This window comes from Puntigrus tetrazona, chromosome 24 (assembly GCF_018831695.1).
Source record: "Puntigrus tetrazona isolate hp1 chromosome 24, ASM1883169v1, whole genome shotgun sequence".
In the NCBI taxonomy this organism is placed as follows: domain Eukaryota; kingdom Metazoa; phylum Chordata; class Actinopteri; order Cypriniformes; family Cyprinidae; genus Puntigrus; species Puntigrus tetrazona.
This window is the reverse complement of record NC_056722.1, coordinates 748687-768427: the sequence shown is the minus strand read 5'-3', so window position 1 is coordinate 768427 and position 19741 is coordinate 748687. Positions and strand designations below refer to the sequence as shown.

The 19741-nt window shown below is 36.5% G+C and overlaps 1 protein-coding gene across 6 annotated transcripts in view; it reads right to left on the bottom strand.

Annotated features, from left to right (window-relative positions):
- dpyda.1 (dihydropyrimidine dehydrogenase a, tandem duplicate 1) overlaps positions 1-19741 on the bottom strand; it is a 160107-nt gene that overhangs the window by 92461 nt on the left and 47905 nt on the right. For 5 of the 6 annotated variants that reach the window (XR_006247971.1, XM_043226860.1, XM_043226861.1 and 2 more), the window contains exons 6-11: positions 19341-19537; positions 18798-18879; positions 17474-17558; positions 11385-11492; positions 9833-10002; positions 6142-6352 (exon numbers count right to left, since the gene is read on the bottom strand). Coding sequence is in view for 4 of the 6 variants with exons in the window: in XM_043226860.1 (XP_043082795.1) it covers positions 6142-6352; positions 9833-10002; positions 11385-11492; positions 17474-17558; positions 18798-18879; positions 19341-19537 (853 nt within the window). In the remaining 2 variants the exon portion in view is untranslated. Of the gene's footprint in view, positions 1-6141; positions 6353-9832; positions 10003-11384; positions 11493-17473; positions 17559-18797; positions 18880-19340; positions 19538-19741 lie in introns of those variants that run through there. The other variant, XR_006247972.1, reaches the window with a different exon arrangement.

The following is a 19741-nucleotide window of genomic DNA, read 5'->3' as shown; positions in this document are numbered from 1 at the left end:
ACATTAACTGATGAAACATAACATTAACATTGACTTCACACAACCTCAGATCATAAAAATGTATATGTAGAAATGAATAATATTACAAAGTGTTAACTTATAATATAAAGTACTCATTTAACTGAGATTTAAAATCCTTGTATACCATGGCAGAAGACTGACTATTAAAAAGTTTGTAACTATAAATTATTTTAAACTGTTACCAATTAAATATCTATCACATATCATACTAATGTACTAATAATTAATGTATTAGATACAAAATAAACGTATAAATAAGTATATGCATATGAATACATTAAATACACATTTACATTTTACATTTAAATGTAGTTATTTTATCCAAAGCGACTTATAAAATATATTATATTATATTAAATATATATTTACACATACAGCTAAGGCACAGACACACACACATTATCAAATAAATATATAATATATCACACATTTTAATATATATATATATATATATATATATAAAATAAATGTATAAATAAATACATTAAATACATTTTAAACCCATATGCATTTAATTTATATATAAATGTAATTATTTGAATATATTACAAACTTAATTGTTTGCATTTATTATATTATTACTGTTTGCAATTATTATATTATATTATATTATTATACAGTATTATATTATCAACAATTATTTCTTTTTTGAATATTAGTCATAATAAACAGTCTAGATCCGGGGGACTGTTTACACGGTACACTGAAATCATTTACATTCTGTTTTCCATGATATGTCTCTTTTAATAACAGGCAGCAACAAGCATGCACAACAACAATCAGATTTTCCAAACGCTGAAACCCAGAATTCGGCATAAACTCCAAACACCAGAGCCCATCCAATACTTCTAAGTAAAAATAAATTGAGTTTTTCTCTTCCTCCTCATAACTAAGCTTTCGATTTTCTAGCGGGCGATTAAAGAGAGCGGCTGAAGGGAAGTGATGTTAAGAACAAAGTTGTAATATCCTCCAGTGGGCTGGCAGGTCAGTTCAAAGACAGAGAGGAAGAGAGATTGGCTCCTACACTTGACACTGTGCCTGTAATCCTGATCGTCAACACTTTTTCTTGCTCTTCTTCTCTATTATTTTTTTCCCTTTATCTCCCTCTAATGTCTAGAGTTCTCTGCAATTGTCTAGACCTCTTCAACAGCCTCACTTATCCTATTTCAACACACACACACACACAGAGACGCTAACAGCGAGTTGTTTTTCTTTCTCTCCTGTCCGCTCTGGAGAGGTAGTAGAGTGTGTCAGGCCTCTCATAGCCCTCAGAGATCATTCTTAAGTAAAGCAGCAGCTCTCTCTCGCTCTCTCTCTCTACCCATGGGCATTCTCCTCACTGACAGATGCAAATTGCAAGGGTCCATTAAGCAGAGGAATACACACTGGATAAAGGAGAGGACGGGGATTGTGGTCCAGCACACTAGGATAGTCATCATTCCGTCAGAACGACTTCCCCTTGGTCTCTACTGCAATGGCACAAATTCCAATCTTAAGGGATTGGTCGCAGAAAAATTATATTCCTGTCATTTACTCAACCTCGTGTGATTTTAAACATGTATGTTTTATGTTTGCTGTGGACAATATGAGGGATTTTGAAGAACCACTTAGCAGCTCTTGACACAATGAGCCAGTACACTGCGAAATTCAGAAATAAATGGAATCAGGAAAAAGACATGATTTATGAATGTTTATGTGTGTATATGTAGTGGTATAAAAAATTGGTTTACACATTTTATATATATATATATATATATATATATATATATATATATATATATATATATATATATATATATATATATATATTTTATTATTTAAGTGCCAAATATATTTATATATAAATTATATGAATATTAATGTTGTATGTGTATATACTGTGTGCTTTTATATATACAAAATAAATATACATTACTTTACAAATGTATTATTATTAATAAATAAGAAAATGATTCAACTTTTTTTTCCCTTTAACACTACATATTTTTGATAAGTCTACTGTACCTGGAACACTAAAATGAGGTTGTTTCTGATAATATTTTGGCTAATAATCAATATAATATAACATGCACAAATTCATAAAATGAAAATAACATTCTACACAAAATTCAAATATTTATTTATATTTATACTGGTGCTGAGAATCTGAAAATAGCCAAACAAAATAACATTATTATTATTATTATTATTATGATTACAACTATTAATTAAATAAACATCATTTTCGTAGTTTCTTTGATTTTCATTTTCATTGTGCTTTAGAGTTTGTTTTTTGTCATCTTAAGCACTCGACAGTCCCATACCATTCCTATTTAGACACATTGTGCGAAAAACATCTGTTTAACGTTCTACAAAAGCGCGGAAATCATATTATTCTGGAATGACAACAGGGTAAATAATGACAATATTTTCAAGTATCCTCAATCTGTTAACTTGCTAATTTGCTGGTTTTTAATAAAAGAAAATCGATGCGCAAAGCCTCGCGTTCGACTGTGTCGAGCTCAAATGCGAGTTGCTGTTCGGTCTAGCGCCGGAGAAAGCAAGCGGCCTCATTACGGCTGATGGAGTGTGATTAATGGAATGCTGATGTTTGAATATTCGGGCCGAGCGGGCGGGTGGGGGCGGAGCCTTGGCTAGAGTGACAGGAGCCGGATGCAGAACACTCCATCACAATCCAGCCCCCTCTCCCCCACAAAGAAGAGACGTGGAAAAAAGAAAATGGAAAGAAAAAACAGCCAAGTGTGGCGAGGGATCAAATCATCTGTTAGCTCCAGTGGGCAGGCCTGCTAGATTACCAGCCAACTTTTCTAGCCATGTCAGCTGTTCTGGTACCAGCCCTCGACGGCCGCGGCCAGACCAATCTGATGAGACACTTGAGTGGGCAAGTAATTCATATTTCCTAAATGAAAGAACACATGAAAAAAAAAAAAAAAAACACCATCCCTCAGCGTTTTTTGCGAAACTAAAGAAAGGTACGGAGCGGACGGAAGTGTGGCGGTTGCTTTAATAACAAAACGGCAATGTGGAAGTTCGCTATGAGGACAAAAAGAGATGAAAGCGGGCACGTCCGGACAAGACCGCCTGATTCCATTAAACCGAGAGACAGCCGCGCAACAACCTCATCGAACACAATAACCTCCCTAAAATCTCTTTGCGAAATTACACTTGCTGGCTTTCGGTCAAGTGCACTATTTCCTGCTCCTGCTAAGAGGTGATTTGGTGTGCTTTAATTAACCTTGTAGACTAATTGCTAATAATGATAACCCTCTCCTGCTGCGCGGACCTTTCCTGATGTTTAACATGTTCCGCAGATGCTGTGAGCAGGTCAGACATCGTACAATAGCGCTTATAATACGTACCAAACGACCGGAGGTGCTGCATTCAAGGTGAGGACAAACAGCTTAGATTAGGTGCAAGAAAATTAAGAAATTATGGAACCAGAGAAGAGGCAAGTATTAATGTCCTTGCCGGTATAATTGCATTGTGGCGATGCTTGCTGAAAAAATACATTTAATAATGCTTAGTACCAAAATGTAATGCAATCGTATGTTTTTATATATATATATATATGTAACATATAATAAATGCAACCATGCTTAAATTACTATTTATTCATTATTAGCCAAAATTTAAAATACATCGATGTTATATACATTATGATGTTATATCCTCTTATATCTTCGATTGATTTCAATTAGTTTTGTAGATATAAGACATGCCTAAACATGTTTTTGTAAAATACTTTGCAAATACTTTGTAATTAGGCCCAGAAAGTAATATAATAAATAATTAATATAATATAATATAAAGTAATAAATAATATAATACACAAAAACAATAAAGTGTTACCAAAGATCAAAATTAGAGCGCAAGCTGTACATTTATTTTTCTGAAATATTGTTAATCTTGATTGCTCAAAATTTCAAGGAATACTGACTGTATACCATTGATGAGAAAGACATGTATATATATATATATATATATATATATATATATATCATAAAATTAAAACAATCAAATAATTACGATAAATAATAATTCAACAATTATTTTAATTTAATGGTACATAAAAAGCACGTCCCAGCGTCGAGTGTTAGTTTGAGATCATTTGTGCTGTTTCTGCAGGCTGGTCAGTGAGTAAACTCATAGCGTGGGTGGGATGAATCTCATTATGGTGAATTCATGTCACCTCCAGTCAGCTCTGGACACTAGTCTCTCAGTGACATTACACCTTGTTTTTTTAATGCAACCCTAATTGAAAATCATAGCAGGTCTGCCCTTTAGCAGCCTGATCTAATTAGTGGACTTCAAAATCATGTCAGAAAAAGTTCTGCTCTGTCACCAGCCCTGAACATGTTGTATACTGCAGCCCGCCGATAATTAGCAGGTCTGCTGATTACAGTAATTAAATGATTGAATTGTAACAATTTCTATTAGTAATCAACTGGTAACTCGGTTCATTTTACTACCTGAATGACACGCTGTAATCACAAGCGCCCGACCACGTCCATCAGTGCTGCAGAGCGGCCGGATGGAAACCCCAAATCGGCTTTTAGCACAACCGCTTCAGTTAGCTTTATCAGATGAATTACACTAAAATTTGTTCGAAAAGAATTACAAAACAAGTCCAGCAATTAACATCCGTAATAAATGCAGCGCATTTTCGCGCACCGCTATTGGTCACAGTTCAGGGACTTGGCGAACAGATAATTATACGGCTGAAATGAAGACGGTGACTCGGACGCTGGTGACTCTCACTCTAATGGACACGCGGTCTCTCTCTTCACCCTGTAATCACGTCACTAAGACCGTCCAGGAATAATTTTGAGTTGTAACTGTGGGGTAATGACTTGCTTTTGCTCCCAGAGGGCTGACTGCAGGAGCTCAACGCTAATCCATTCGCACTCTGTTTTAAGACGATTTCCATTTGGTAACAGCATAAAACTTGTTCGTGGCCGTTCATCACCATCAAAGACAAACACATACAATCTAAATACCATTACAACAACGTGCCAGTTTAATCAATCAATCAATAAATATTACACTCCTCTAAATATTATAAATATGAAATGTGTTCCAATGGTGATATATAGTCACAATTAGGAGAAATAACGAACAATTTTGAGATATCAATTTGCAATTGTGAGATATGGGTAACATTTATTAGAAATAAAGTAAATACTGTGATACAGCAGTACTTACAAAGCCGCCGATACATTTACGTATATATAAATAGAAAAGAAACTAATATTTTTTACATTAACATTCCCGTGTAAAGATATTAAAGAAAGGGTTAGGGTTTTATTTCATATAAAATGTACAATATACAAATGGTACATTTGGTACAAGTAATGTACCAGTAATGTTCTCTGTTATAATAAGTTTTAATATCTTATTAAAAGGAATTTAATATTATATTATATTATATTGTATATAATGTTTTAAATTATGCAATAATATTTTATGAAAGCAAAAAACTTCACATTTCAATGAAAATGTAATGATTTCAGAAATGCATTTAATATCGACATATACAAACTGTAGCAATGTTGTAAAGAGAACTGATATAATTGTATATGTTAGTTTAGAATAGAACAGAATACGTCTTTGTACATACAAGAGTAAATTATGCGAGCGATCTTTAAACACCAACTGATGATTTCCAGACTATCTGTTAAAAAAATCATGTATATTAGCGGAGGACCGGGATGCTTGGTCAAATTTACCCTTGTACACTTCACCACTTATTCAGAGAACACTGGCGCTGCTAGACGGCCAAGCTAATTCAACCTAAATCAAATGAATAAATCCCTGAAACAACACCAACAACATGGGCCTCATCCATTTGAAAATGGCAGCCATTCAGAGAGCTGATGGGTTTACTTACGGCGTAATGAGCCCGAGTCCAATCCACAAACACTGTGCAGAATCACTAAATTTACTGTGAGACGCCACGTCTGTTCCAATACCTAGTGACTATCCCCTGCGTCGGAAGCATCTTGTCTAAAATTGGACCGGGCAAGTAACTGATTCTGCATATTTTGAACGAATCGTTCTGGAGAATTCTACTTGAAAAATAATCACATTTTGTGTTCATTTGTAATAAGGAACATAAAATACCTGCGGGGTCGTTCATCAGAGAACCGAAAGCACTGATGATATAGTCGGCCTTCAGTCGTATGATCTGCTCCTCGTCCTCCACCCACTGACCCGACTCTGTTTGCTCGCTTCGGCAGAACTCCATCCCATGGACCCGGCCTGCCTTTAGCAACACCTCACGAGGAGAGAGGAAGGGCAGGAACTCACATTTCTCCTCCTTGGCCAGCTCCATCTACACACACCATAAAGACTCCAATTAAAGCAAACAGTTTGAATGCAATATCCGATGTCCCACACAACGAAATATGCAATGAAATCTGGTTGTGCGCGCTATTGGTTGGAATGATTATCTACGCATGATGCTTATGGTTTAACATACAATAGTGTGTGTGTATGCTGCAGTATGTAGTGAGCTAGTATGTACTTAGCCTATGGCGAATTTCTCTTTCAAGTCAACTAATACCGTCTTGCCGGAGCTACGGTTTGAAGAGTATGTTACTAAGCAAATTAGTTAAACTTGGCTGTTGACGTGTTAATTACCAGGGAACTGAATAGCAACACACATAATGGCCCCTTTAGTACTGGGAAATGCACATTTAGAGTGCGTTGATCAAATAAACGAAACCTGCCTTATTTAATAATCGCATTATTTAAATAATAAATGAAGATATCTGAAGGTAACTTAACCACACATTCAGTACTGAGAAATGCACACTTACAGTGCATCAGCCAAATATTTACATATTTTTCTTGCACATTACTGTTCAAAAGTTTGAATCGAAAATTGAGCAAAAACAGTCATTATTCTAGACTCTGGGGAAGGATGACGCTTCAGAATTCATTCTAATATGATGTTTTTTTTTAAGTGCACTTAAATGCATAGTTCACAAAAAAGACACACTCTAAGTGTGCAAAAAGAAAATTCATTGATCGTGATTTTTCAAAGCTGATTCCAAAACCGATTTTTTAAAAGCAAACTGGCCGATTCCGATACCGATTTCAGATCTTTTTCGGTTTTTTAAGCAAGAAACAAGAAAGAATGAAAGTATACATAAACAATACGTTTATTTGGCATTTGACAGGCATTTGTCTTTTGGCTATTGAAAACAGTAACTGTAACCTGAAATGAATGGCAGTACATTCAATATAATTGGCATCAGCATTTAGCTTTTGTTTTAAATTGGGTTGAAACTACGTAAAACTGTTCTTTAATGAAAACATGAACTGTAACCTTGTGAAATTAAAGGCAACAACTGCATAGTTACAATCCAATGCTATAAATAAATTACAAAATGTTAAATCCAAAAATGTTACTTAAACAAAGATGCTACAGTAAGTGCTTTTTAAATCAAATTAAGTAAATGCAGTTTTAAGATAAAATAAAAGTAATCCTGTACAGAACTGACATTTACGTCTGGCTTTTCAAAAGTGTGTGCAAGCTCTTCTTTACAAGAAGAAGCATTTCAGCTTTGTCACAAGTTTGTCTGTTTCGTTTCTCATCCAACACGTTATACCGTGAGCTGTGCTAAACAACCATTTACTGTTGCCTGAATTTCAGCGAGTGAGAGGAAGTGACACTTATTTGTGCATCATTACTGTTTTTTTGTGTTTGTTATGCACAAATTATATGTTCCATGCTAATGATTATAATGTAGTGCGCACGCGGGCGTACTTCCGGAAAAATCGGCTGAAAAACACATTCTGATTTATGGTGTGCCAACCGGTGCATCCCTAAATGTGACCTCTTTTCACCTGCAGGTGAAAAAGAAGAGAAATCGAATTGTGTGCTACTGACTTGCATTGTAAATATTTAAAAAAAGGAAGGCATTTTTCTCCCAAAGGGAGCGTTGCACAAAAGAAAAGAATCATACAGACTTAGAACCAAACTGAGAGTAAATGTCTAAAGACAGTATTTCCATTTTTAGGTGAGCGACTCCTCTAAGTACGCTTCTGCTCCTAAAAGTGTGAAGTTATTGCACATAACAACAACTAGCAAAGGTCACGTCATTTATCCGGCCATGAGATAAAGAAATCGCGTGATTATGGGAGCGCTGTACCTCGTTAAAAAACATGGGAGTGCGACTCGGCTCGGTGGAAGCACATCAGAAAGTTTACAGAAGATTCTTTACAGAAGAAAAAACATGAAAAGCGCGGCTGAATCGACTAAAAGAAGCCCACTGGCTTTGCGGAGGGGGCCAGTGGGAGGGATGTAGTCGTGCGGTGACAATTCTATTTTCTTATTACTACGTTTCCATAAATTGTCTCAGTTCACGTCAATGCACAATCGAGCGCTCTGTTCTGATTATGTACGCCTACAGGAGTCTTAAACTTAATATAGCTTATAAACAGCTTTAATGAGTTGAAGATGATGGCGGCCGTATTAGGCGAGCGTCTTCACTGGAGAGTGTAAACAGATGTGAATAATTACTGCACTTTACCGTACTTTATCCTAATGTAGTGGGCGAAGTGAAGAACAATGTGTGAATCAGACTTAAAGGTGAAGTGTGTATTTTTTTCCGTGTTAAAATAGTTTCCGATTTCACTTTAATGCACAGAGACAACTACAAGTGAGTCTTGAATAGCGGCTCTGAGTTACTTTCCTCCGGCTCAACCAGCGGCGTGAGTTTCGGGGCGATGCTTTGTGTCCGGAAAGCGATTGTTTTTTTATCATTTCCGAGAAGTTATACAGTTTTACGCACTTCAAAAATAATACTACTAATAAAAAGCGCACTTCGTGACGGAAAGGCAACTATCTGGGCCAGTGCTTTGTCCTAGCCGTGTCTCAAAAACATAATGGCGGAAAAAAAATAAGTTCTCTCGGCACATCTGACGCACATATTTCACAGCTTTGTCTAAATGGAGCTGATCATGACACGTTTAGCCGGCTGGCATCATTACCAGAGTGGAAGCGGGTATATAGCTCACCAGAGAGCCCTGTGTGTGAGTAGGACAATTGACAGTAATCTCCCCCTGAAAGCAAAGGCAAGTCTGCAATAAATGAGAGTGGAAAGGCTTAGGAGCGGTGTCAGTGGTCTAGAGAGAGAGGACACTCTCACAGAGCTCTTCATAAATCTCTGCTTCACACTTCTCTCACACCAAATATTAATAAGCTTCACTCTGCTGCCTGATGTTGACTCTTTCTCTCACTCACTTCCCGACTCTCCTCAACTTTCTGCCATCTTGGTCTCCTCTTACTTGTAATCTTTTGATGTAATGCATGTAAATAATAGTAATTTTGGAATTAACCTCCTTAAATTTCTATTTAATATTAATTATTTATAAATAAATAATCCATTTCTAGTAATAAAATCAAACATATCTGGATATCTAAATATAAAAAAATTAAATATTTAAATATAAACATTTGTGGCAGGGGTTTTAAAACTGCGGTTACCTAAAGTCGGTAAAAAAAAAAATTAACAAAACCCAAAACAAGACAGCATGCTTCTTTTAAACTGTAATGCAATGAGAAAGCAAAAAGAGCTCACTTAATTATTTTTGGATATATATATATATATATATATATATATATATATATATATATATATATATATATAAATAATAAATATTTTTTTAGGAAGGGAAATAATCGTATTTGAAGGACCAAGGCATTAAAAAGTTCTCTGGCATTGATAACAAAAAATCAAACCAAATGTATCATATGCTACAAGCGTATATTTTATCATTTTTCTCCTAAATTCTGATTCCTCACCTCCTCAGGAACTGCTCGTATGTTGGTGAATCCTTTCCTGAAGACCACGAACACACGGCGAGCTCCGCAGCGCAGGGCAGAGGTAGCGCAGTCAAAGGCCGTGTCTCCGGCGCCCAGAACAATCACAGTACCACGGAGCTCCGGCGGAGCTGAGCGACAGCCACACATCCCTGAAACACAAGAACGAGGAGGAGGAGAGCAAGAAAGAGTGAGAAAAAGAAAAAACTCTGCCTATAGAATAATTCTCACTCAACAGCTCAACAGATGCTTGTTCATAAAGTGCTGTAAAATTGCATCTCGGAGCCTGACAGCACATCACTATCAAATTTTTCTCCTTCCACGAGAGCCCGGTTCACTTCATTTTCATATCTTTGTTTTTTTTGTTTTTTTTATGATTTCATATTTTTCCGGAAATGTCCTCGTATCAGTAATTTCACACTTCACACCTGTCGTGGTACTTCCTTTATTTTTTTAGATGCAATAACGGAGGCTGCACCAACACTGAATGTAACGATTTCAACATTTTTTGACACTTTGTACATAAAAATATCAAACATAAATATTTTTTTTATTTATATGTATGTATGCATATATTTCAAATAAATTTGTTATTAAATACTACTGTGTACATACATCGTATAAAATTATAATACAGTATTACATGCACAAAAATTCAAAAGCATACATTAATAAATAATAACGTTACCTTTTAGATATGAATTTCTATATTTAATTTTTCTAATTTAATTTTTATTATTTATTTTAAAATTAATTTCAGACTTTCAACTTTTAGAATATTTCCTGTGAGTGAATATTGTGAATGTTTCCCATTTTAGCACAAGCTATTTTTAAAGCACTGCAGCATTTTGTATGAAATGCTTGTAAAGATTCAGATGCTCCTATTTCATTAAATCCTTGGCCAATTGCCTTAATGCAGTGAGTTGCAGTAAGAGGCAGAACGGAGCATTGGATTAAGATTTATTCATTATTGAGGTTTTATTCATTCAATCAAGCTCTTTCCCCAAAATTTCCATTTTCATTTGATTCTGATGCCAATATTATAAGTCTAAACCCCCATTAATCTGGGGAGCAGGAACAAAAACTTCTCATCTTCTTTTCTGTTCTTTTCGATTATTCAGATACACCTTCAGAAATAGCAATTACATCTGGCATGGCGTAGTTTAAACTATACCACGCGCCATTTTGTGGTCGCCACCCATTCTTCAAAGTATGCCAGTAAATAATTATATCATGGTTAAAGCCAACACAAAAACAAACAAGATAATCTTCAGAAATCACCGGAAAAACATCACGCCAATATCCAGAACAATGATTACTGATCACAATTATGAAATTGTATAATTACAATGTAATCCATAATGGTACTGATTAATTACTATACCCGTGGCATTTCAAAAGACACATCTGAAAAACAACACCAAAAACTATAAAAAATCTTACCGTAAGTGTAGTTTAAAAAGAAAATGAACTCAGACGACCCTTATATGTGGTGCTTGGGGATAGCTTTAAATCATCTGGTGTGATTGTTCACCTGGTTTACTGGCTTTCGAGACGAGAGGAAGAAAGTCCTTCGATGTGTAAAAACCCTGTTCTGTTGAGAGGCCATCGAAGAGCTTGTGCCTATTAGCTTGAGGTAGACCTGCAACAAAACAACAGCCAAAATCCAGTGAAAAAATCCACAATGAAAGTAGACCTCGTTTACTTTGCCCCTAATGTTACCATGCATTATCGTAAAATAATACTTCTAAACATTTAACTACCTGAGATAGAATTATAATAAATTAGAATTTAGCTATTTTTATTATTTATCAACTGTGTTATATTTCTTAGTAATAAATGTTATACATAAAACAATACAAATTATATACATAATTAATCAGTCATGGACTGTGATTGATCATGGTTAATCGCAAATTTTAAATACTAGGATTAACCTGTAAATATGTTAAAATATGCTATTCAAAGCCTTTTGCGTCGCTGTACAAATTAGCATTTCATATGGTAATTTCGTTATGAAAACATCCCAATCTCAAGAAAATCGCATACAAACCATATCCTATAGGAATCGTGTGATTATTATAATCTATAGGGGCTGTTGTCATGTTTATTTATGCTGTGTAAAAGCCAATTAATTTGTGTTAAAAAATATGCACGGTGCACGCACATACACATATATATTTTATTAATAATTTATCATTTATTATATTTATACACAAAAACACACACACACACACACACACACACACACACACACATATATATATCCATTTTATAAGGTATCTTAGGTACTGAGGTGAAATCTCACATCCTCAGATTGCATTCCAGTTTCTCTTTCCTTCCTATGTTGACTTCTTCCTGCCTCTAATGTCTATTGTGCATCAGCTGCCCTTCCGAATGTTTGCCACTGTTTAGTGTCATTAACATCATTACACATAATCACACATAATGTAGTCTTGGTGGTTTCAGTAGAAGCGATGTTTAGACATCAGCATCAGGCCTCTGATGCCTCAAAACCCACAATTATCATCCGTTCTAAAGAAGCCCGGACAAAGTGAGTTCTGAAAATCCCACTCTTCTTGTGCGTAATATCTAAATCGGGAAGCGCAAGCATGATTTTGTTGTTTTGTTGCGGTTTAAATGCAGCGAACGCTGCGCCCCATCCAAGGCACGATGGCGTCTTAATAAGATAAAAAAACTCTTTGGCAGATATCTGAGCATTTGCGAGAAGTGTAACGTGAGAAGTTCGTCAAATCCACTGTGACTGAGATGGAAAGCAGAAGACAGTGGTAATGAGGCACTAAGTGATTGAGAGATGGAAGACTGGGGTGTTGCTGTCAGAACCAATCAGCTGCATACAGTCAAAGTGATTGCAAGGAAATGCATTACAACATGCATCAACACCTTCGTTTGCTCAATTCAAACAAGCCTTTAGTAAACGCATGGATCCTTTTTACACCCCTAGCAAATATCAAGTGAAGATACGAAAAGCAGAAAATAGAGTTGCTGAGATTTTAACAGCATCCTGCGGTGTATCATCCAGGTATCCGACAGGACCTCTCCACCCACCATCTCAGATTCATCCGCTCTGTCTGGCTTAAAAAGGCAAGGGCAGAGAGGTGAAAGCACGCAGCATGATTTAAAAAGTTTAACTCGTTATTAATGAAACCGGTCATTAAATCATACAATAATTAGGCGCCCACCTCTCATCAGACACATCTCCAGAAGTCGTCAATAACATGGCAATTATCACGTTTTTAAAGTTAACCTTCACCAAACAAGCCAGCGTGCGGCCTCCGAATAAACGATAGCTCACCAATAACCAGCGCGTTTTCCTTCGAGCTGTGCTCGCACTGCTGATTCTCCTCGACAGAGCAGTCTTTTAGATTTCAATTGAATTTTACAAGATGTTTATATAAAACGCTTTATGTGGTGCAAACTGGTCCAAGTAGGTTTTCCAGTTGTTGCATATCAGCGATAAGTTCAGACAATATGAAAATATGCATCCATTCGTTAATTTAACATTTAATATTGGGGGCAATATTATATATACTAACGTGATGCAATAGTTACTTTCCCTGGTAATTAGTTCATTTTATAATGATGTTACCAACTCAGTTACTATTTGCTAGAAGTAACTAGTAACTAGAACAAACTACTTTTTTTAAGTAACGTGCCCAATACTGCTTAACTGTGGCAATAAAATAAATAAATGTCTTATTAAAAAAAATTATAAAATAAATAAAAATATCAGATAAAAGACTAATTATATTTAAAATAAAAAAATAATTCCTAAACTTAACAACTACCTTAATAACTATTCAAAAGCAGCAATTTAGGAGTTTATCGAGGAAAAAGACTATATATATGACTTTTTTTATAACCAACAAACAAAAAATTCCATATTCATGACATGCTAATGTAAATTAAATACTGTAAATGTATATTTAAATGCTCAAATGTGGCCAATCCAATCAGACTTTAGAGTCTACTATTAATAACTATTAATAAGCAGCAAATTAAGAATCGACTGAGGCAAAGGTCAATGTTAATAGTTAATTCTAATAACTAACTGAAAACACAACGCAAGTCTACTCTCTTCACCATTATTTACATTCAAATCTTTACATTAGCGCTGTTTTGGACTTATTGTTTGAAAGCCTTCACTTACTAGACCATTGGAATAAAAACTGTCCCATAGTTTAGCTGTGTAAAATGATTTGATCAACTTTAATTGTTATTTTAACATGTTATGGACACTACATGTGTTAGCACATTACTATGAAAAGCCCTATACATATACTGTATACACACATGCTTCACATCAAATATCCCCATGCTGAAGGTGTAGTATCACATATTAGACTTGGTGCAAATCACCAGTGATTCTCATTAGGGGATGTCGAACACATAACGTTGAAAGCTGCTAAATGGCTTTAATGATATCCTGATGATATTCTGGCATTTCCACCAACTAAATCCGTCAAGGTGTCATGCCTAATGAACAACATAAAAAAACACAGACTTTTAAAACTGCACATAGACTTCCAAAATTGCAGACATGTGCCTGAGCAGGTACTTGAGTCTCGTTAGTACGAATGTCAGTCAATAATGATAAAAGGTTGCTTTTATGTGTTTGAGGGGTTTAAAAAGGCTGTCCTTAATATATGCGTTTGTGTACTCATACGTAGCCTAATTAAAACTAAAAATTATGAAAACATAAAAATGGCATAATTGGTGCAAACCAATATTTGTATATTTGTCCATAAACATTAGCTTGTTCAGTGTTCATTTGTTGCAAATAATGTGTTTTGTGTTACATTTTTGCAAATAACATCCCCCAAGACTGTTCAGGAAGCATATCCATGTCACCTCAATCACCTGATCATCGCTAAAAAATACAAAAGGAAGTTCAAGAAGAACAGGAAACTTTGCGGTATGGCGTGACAAAGTGGGTTTTAACAAAAGCGCCAGGGTTTGTGACAGCACTCTTTGTAAGTAATGCGTCTCCATTTGTCTCCTGCTGCATCGCATTTTCTTCAGCAACGAGCTCAAATATCCCATGCTGAAGGTGTACGACTTGGTGCAAATCACCAGAGACCCTTTTCACCATGCAAAATCAAAAATAATACATCACCCGGAGAGCAGAACCCCTCTCGTTAATCAGGGCTTATCTATGGGCATCTTTTGAGAAGAGGGGGCGACAACGGCAGGAGGCCCTTTTCTTGGCAGTCCCTGACCTCTCTGACCCTTATGAATTGCATAACAGTGAAAAAAAACAAGGGTGAAGAGTTAAACTAGATTTTTACAAATTTATGAAGAAAAAATACTTGGATACTGTGGTCTACAGTATCTTCTTCATGAAAGACTTCTTCTGTGGGATTATTATATCTCATCCACCACCCAAAAATATAAGGTAATATATATCCATAGCACAACTCTTAAATATGTGCTATAGTAATATCAATGCTCGCCATGTTAAAGTTCAGTATGTAAAGATGTTGCGTAACTTCACAGATTATAAATTACCTCTATATAGGTGTTAATTAACGTTGCTGCCAGTGTCAACGGAACATTCCGCAAGAACAATGTTTCCATTTTTGTAACAGTGCATATTCAGCGTCAGAATGTTTAATGGATTTAAAAAGAGCTAGATTCTTGACATCTCGGGTGGTATTTTAGAAATGATGGGTCATTTTTACAGTGTAATAATATAACCTCGTATTGACTAGCATCCAACGATCTCTGCCGCCAACTCGTAGCAACTATTGATTGCAGAGCTTTTAAAAACTTCAAGTATTCTCCAGAAATGTCTCATCTTAGTGCTGAGCGTACATCTTTTAATCATGCCCTTGCATTTATTGATCGATGTGCCTTTTAATAACATATATACCAATTTTGAGTAATATTTTGTGGTTGGTACTAACATTTCACTGCTTTTAGGGCATTCTGTGTGCATTATATCATTAATAGGCCATGTTATTTAATGTACAGGGTTTCATTCTTATCATAAAAGTGACAATGAAATCAAAAGAGACGTCAGAAAATAAGACAGGGAGATCGCAGACCTCATCACTCAATGGCAGTTAAGGAGTTAATTCACTCTTTAAAACCATTGAACCCAAGCCACTGACTCCTGAGCCTATAGCCTAGAAACAATGCTCTTATCTGACTTCCTCAACCTGGCTTCCACTTTGCATATTTTTGCATATTGCCACGGAGAAATTAGCATGTCAATCATATGAGTGGATGACATTTAAAAAGACCGTAAAGGACTCGTGTGAAATTACAGAAATTAATTGCAAACACTCAGCGCTTTCATTTTCTCCCTCAGCCGAAATTTCTTTACATCCCTTTGTAGAGAAATCCAAAAATGCTCTACGTAAAAGACTCATAATTAGGATGCCAGTATTAAGAGACTCAGCGTTTCGAAACAATGAATTATACTAATTCTTTTTCTCATTGTGTCGGTACAATAAGACAGCCACATGGACAGCTTTAGGCAATGTTTGAATTCCTAAGATCAATGCAGGGGCCACGTAATCACAGTTTAATTTCTTTCTATATAAAGTTATATTATTTTAGTAATAAGATTATTTTAGTTTAGCAGATATAAGTTTCTTAGGTTAGGAGTCATAATTAGAAATGCTTTACAACGTAAAGAAGAGCCTCTTTGATTAATTTTAATAAGAAACAAGGGATTGTAGAACACACATAGCCAGAAGATATCATCTCGAAGACTACATTTATTTGTTCCTTGGCTTTGGGGAGGAAAAAAGGAAGGAAAAAAATAATAGCGAGGAGACTGCAGACACAGCCACACAGTTTGAAAATAAAAAGCAATGCCTCACTGCCGGCACCAATATGATAATCATTATTTGATTCTTATAGCAAAAGGTCACATCTTATATAATCCACTGATACTGATAACAGTCAGTAAACACAATGAGAGAGAAAGGAAAATAGAGAGTTAGAAAAAAAAAAACAGAAAAGTAAGAAAGAAAGAAGCCAAGAAAGGACAAACAAATGAGGAAAGGAAAGGAAAGGAAAGGAAAGGAAAGTTAAACAAACCATTAAAATGAAAGAAAGAAAGAAAGAAAGAAAGAAAGAAAGAAAGAAAGAAAGAAAGAAAGAAAGAAAGAAAGAAAGAAAGAAAGAAAGAAAGAAAGAAAGAAAGAAAGAAAAGAATAAACAAAAATTTTTTGAGCAGGTTTGGGTCCTGGGATTCAGGTGATTCTAGAAGATGCTCGGGAGCACAGAGAGTCAACGTGTAATGGAAGTGAATGGCTCAGCTTGAGGAGAACAGGGCAGAAGGATCTGATGAGAAACCCGGGTGTCCTTCATTGAGAAGCAGTGGGCAGCCAGACCATGCACTGTTAGGTTAGCATGGCAAAAAACAGCAGCAGCTCAAGGAGTCGGGCGGAAAATGAGATCTGAATGGGGTTACTGGTAGAGGGGGAGAAATTGTCAAGTGGATCATCCACAGCCATTAACACGGACAGAGAGCCAGCGAGCTGCCAGTGATTCAGAGAAAAAGAGGCTTTCTCCATCTTTTCTGTGTACATGCTTGTCTGTCCACATAATAGACAACAAGACAATGTGTGAAGATGCATATAAACTGACCGATTCCAATGAAGACAGCTTTGTATTCCTCCTTCAGCGAGAGAAGCGTCATTCCATCTTGGCCGAGTCCTCGGTCACAGACAATCTGAAATGGAGTTCAAACAAGCCTTATCAATAGAAGCAAGACCGCAGAAATGCTCCATGAAAGACCAGAAGCTCATCTGAAGGCATGTAAAACGAGGCCTGTTTGAGATTGCAGGAGGGCATCTCTGAATTCATCATATGGCAGCGGAAAAGGCAGTCGGAAAAGTCTCTGAAAAAAAAAAACAAGAAAGAAAGAAGCAACAAAACAAACAAGAAAGAAAGAAAGAAAGAAAGAAAGAAAGAAAGAAAGAAAGAAAGAAAGAAAGAAAGAAGCTCATTCAAAGGTCTGTAAAATCATGTCTTTTAGAGGTCTCAGGAGGGCATCCCTGATTCCTTCTTATGTTAGTGGAAAAACAAAAAGCCTGAGAAGGAGATGAGAGAAGAGAAAAAAGGAAATAGAAAAAGATCAGAAAAAGGAAGGACGGAAGAGAAATTAAGAGAAAGAATATGAAATAGAAGAGGAATGATGGAAAGGAGTAAGGAGGGAGTGAAGGAAGAATGGAAAAGAATGAGGGGTGGATGGTGGCAAGTTAGAAAGAAAAAAGGATGGACAGACAGAAGTAAGGAAGGAGCTTTCATGTTGGCATCTTCAAATATTTCTTGCCAATACAAGAAAAATCTCAAAAAAAGTCAAGAGAAGCCAGTTGCAAAGAAAAGACGAAAGGAAGGAAAAAAGAACAACTTGAGAAAGTAGCAAAGAAGAATGAAAAGAAAATAACAGAAGCCCAGTTGAAGGCCTGTAAAGCCATGTGTGTTTCACAGGAGGGCGTATCTGAATACTTCTTGTGTCAGCAGAAAAGACGTTGGAAAAGTGTCTTGTCCTCCTCCAGAGCCTTACATCCTCTCTCGCTCTCCCGAGTCTGTTTATAGGTACTGAGGGAACATGCAAATCTGTCATCTTACCCCACTCCCAATCATCCTCAGCTCTTCACCAACTGCGGAAAAAAGCATTTCCTGTGTAAAATGAATCCTGAGCAGGTGTGCCGGATGACGACTATTGATTGCCCTTTCCCGTAGCTGAAGCGTTCAGGAAACAAACAGACAAGCGTGTGCAGCCCTGAGGTGCTCGGCTGCCGCTGTCTGCCACCCATAATGCAACTTTTAATTGTTCTTTATTAATGCGGCTGACATTTGATCCTCCCTGAGACCTCTCGCCCTTCCTGGCTTTAAAAGGGGCAGGTGGGAGTGCATGGTGGCACAGAGGAGGGGTAGGATAGGGAGGTGTGATGGCTTTCATTACCTTCACTCCCAAGTCCTTCATCAAATCCACCTCGAACTGAACCACATCGTATGGCAAGCGGAACTGTGGGATCTCGGAAGAGCTAGAAATCAAGAGAGGAAAAAATGTAATGAAAAGAAAAGGAAAGAAAATAAGTCCTTAAGTGTTGGGAAAAGGATTGTTCCTGGAATTCTTTCTTATGTTATAGGTCCTTTAGTCTTCTACATGCCAACACAGTCTTGCTTCTACTACAAGAGACTGCTTCGACTACTGCTGGGATTTGAGTTGCATTGGATATTCAAGACCCCCCATATGCAATCGACATGCTGGTTAAACTAAACAGCGGTGGAGATACAACAGTGTGTAATTGATAACCTTATCCCAACTCGGCATTTGAAAGATGAATATTCCCAATTACAGAGACCATTCATTAATTATTCTGACCTTCTACAATGTGCCCCATATTGATTGTGGCTGGCTGGATCAACAATGCCCTTTAGTGGACCATCTTAGATACAGGATGAGAATTCTGAGTATGAACCGTGGGTCAGAGTAATTACAGACCTCAGTCCTCCAATGAACCTCTGCTTCTCGAAAATGGTGATGTCGTCGTACCCCAAGCGGGCCAGGAAAGAGGCACAGCTTATGCTGGCGGGGCCGCAGCCGATCAAAGCTATTTTAGAGTGATAGCTCTCAGGAATCTGATGTGGAGGTGGGAGATCGGGATTACGTATCTGAGGAACTCCCATTTGTTTGAACACCTGCAAATACAGCAAAAGAAAGGCAAAGCATGTTAAGAATTGTACCTCCACAATTGGTTTTGGATTTGTTTGACTCTCGATTGACTATCTATCCATCCATCCTATCCATCCTTCAGTATCTTATCTACCTATCGATCAATTCATTAACCTATCCATGTATTTATGAATATATCTGTCTATCCTTGATCCATCCATCAACTTATA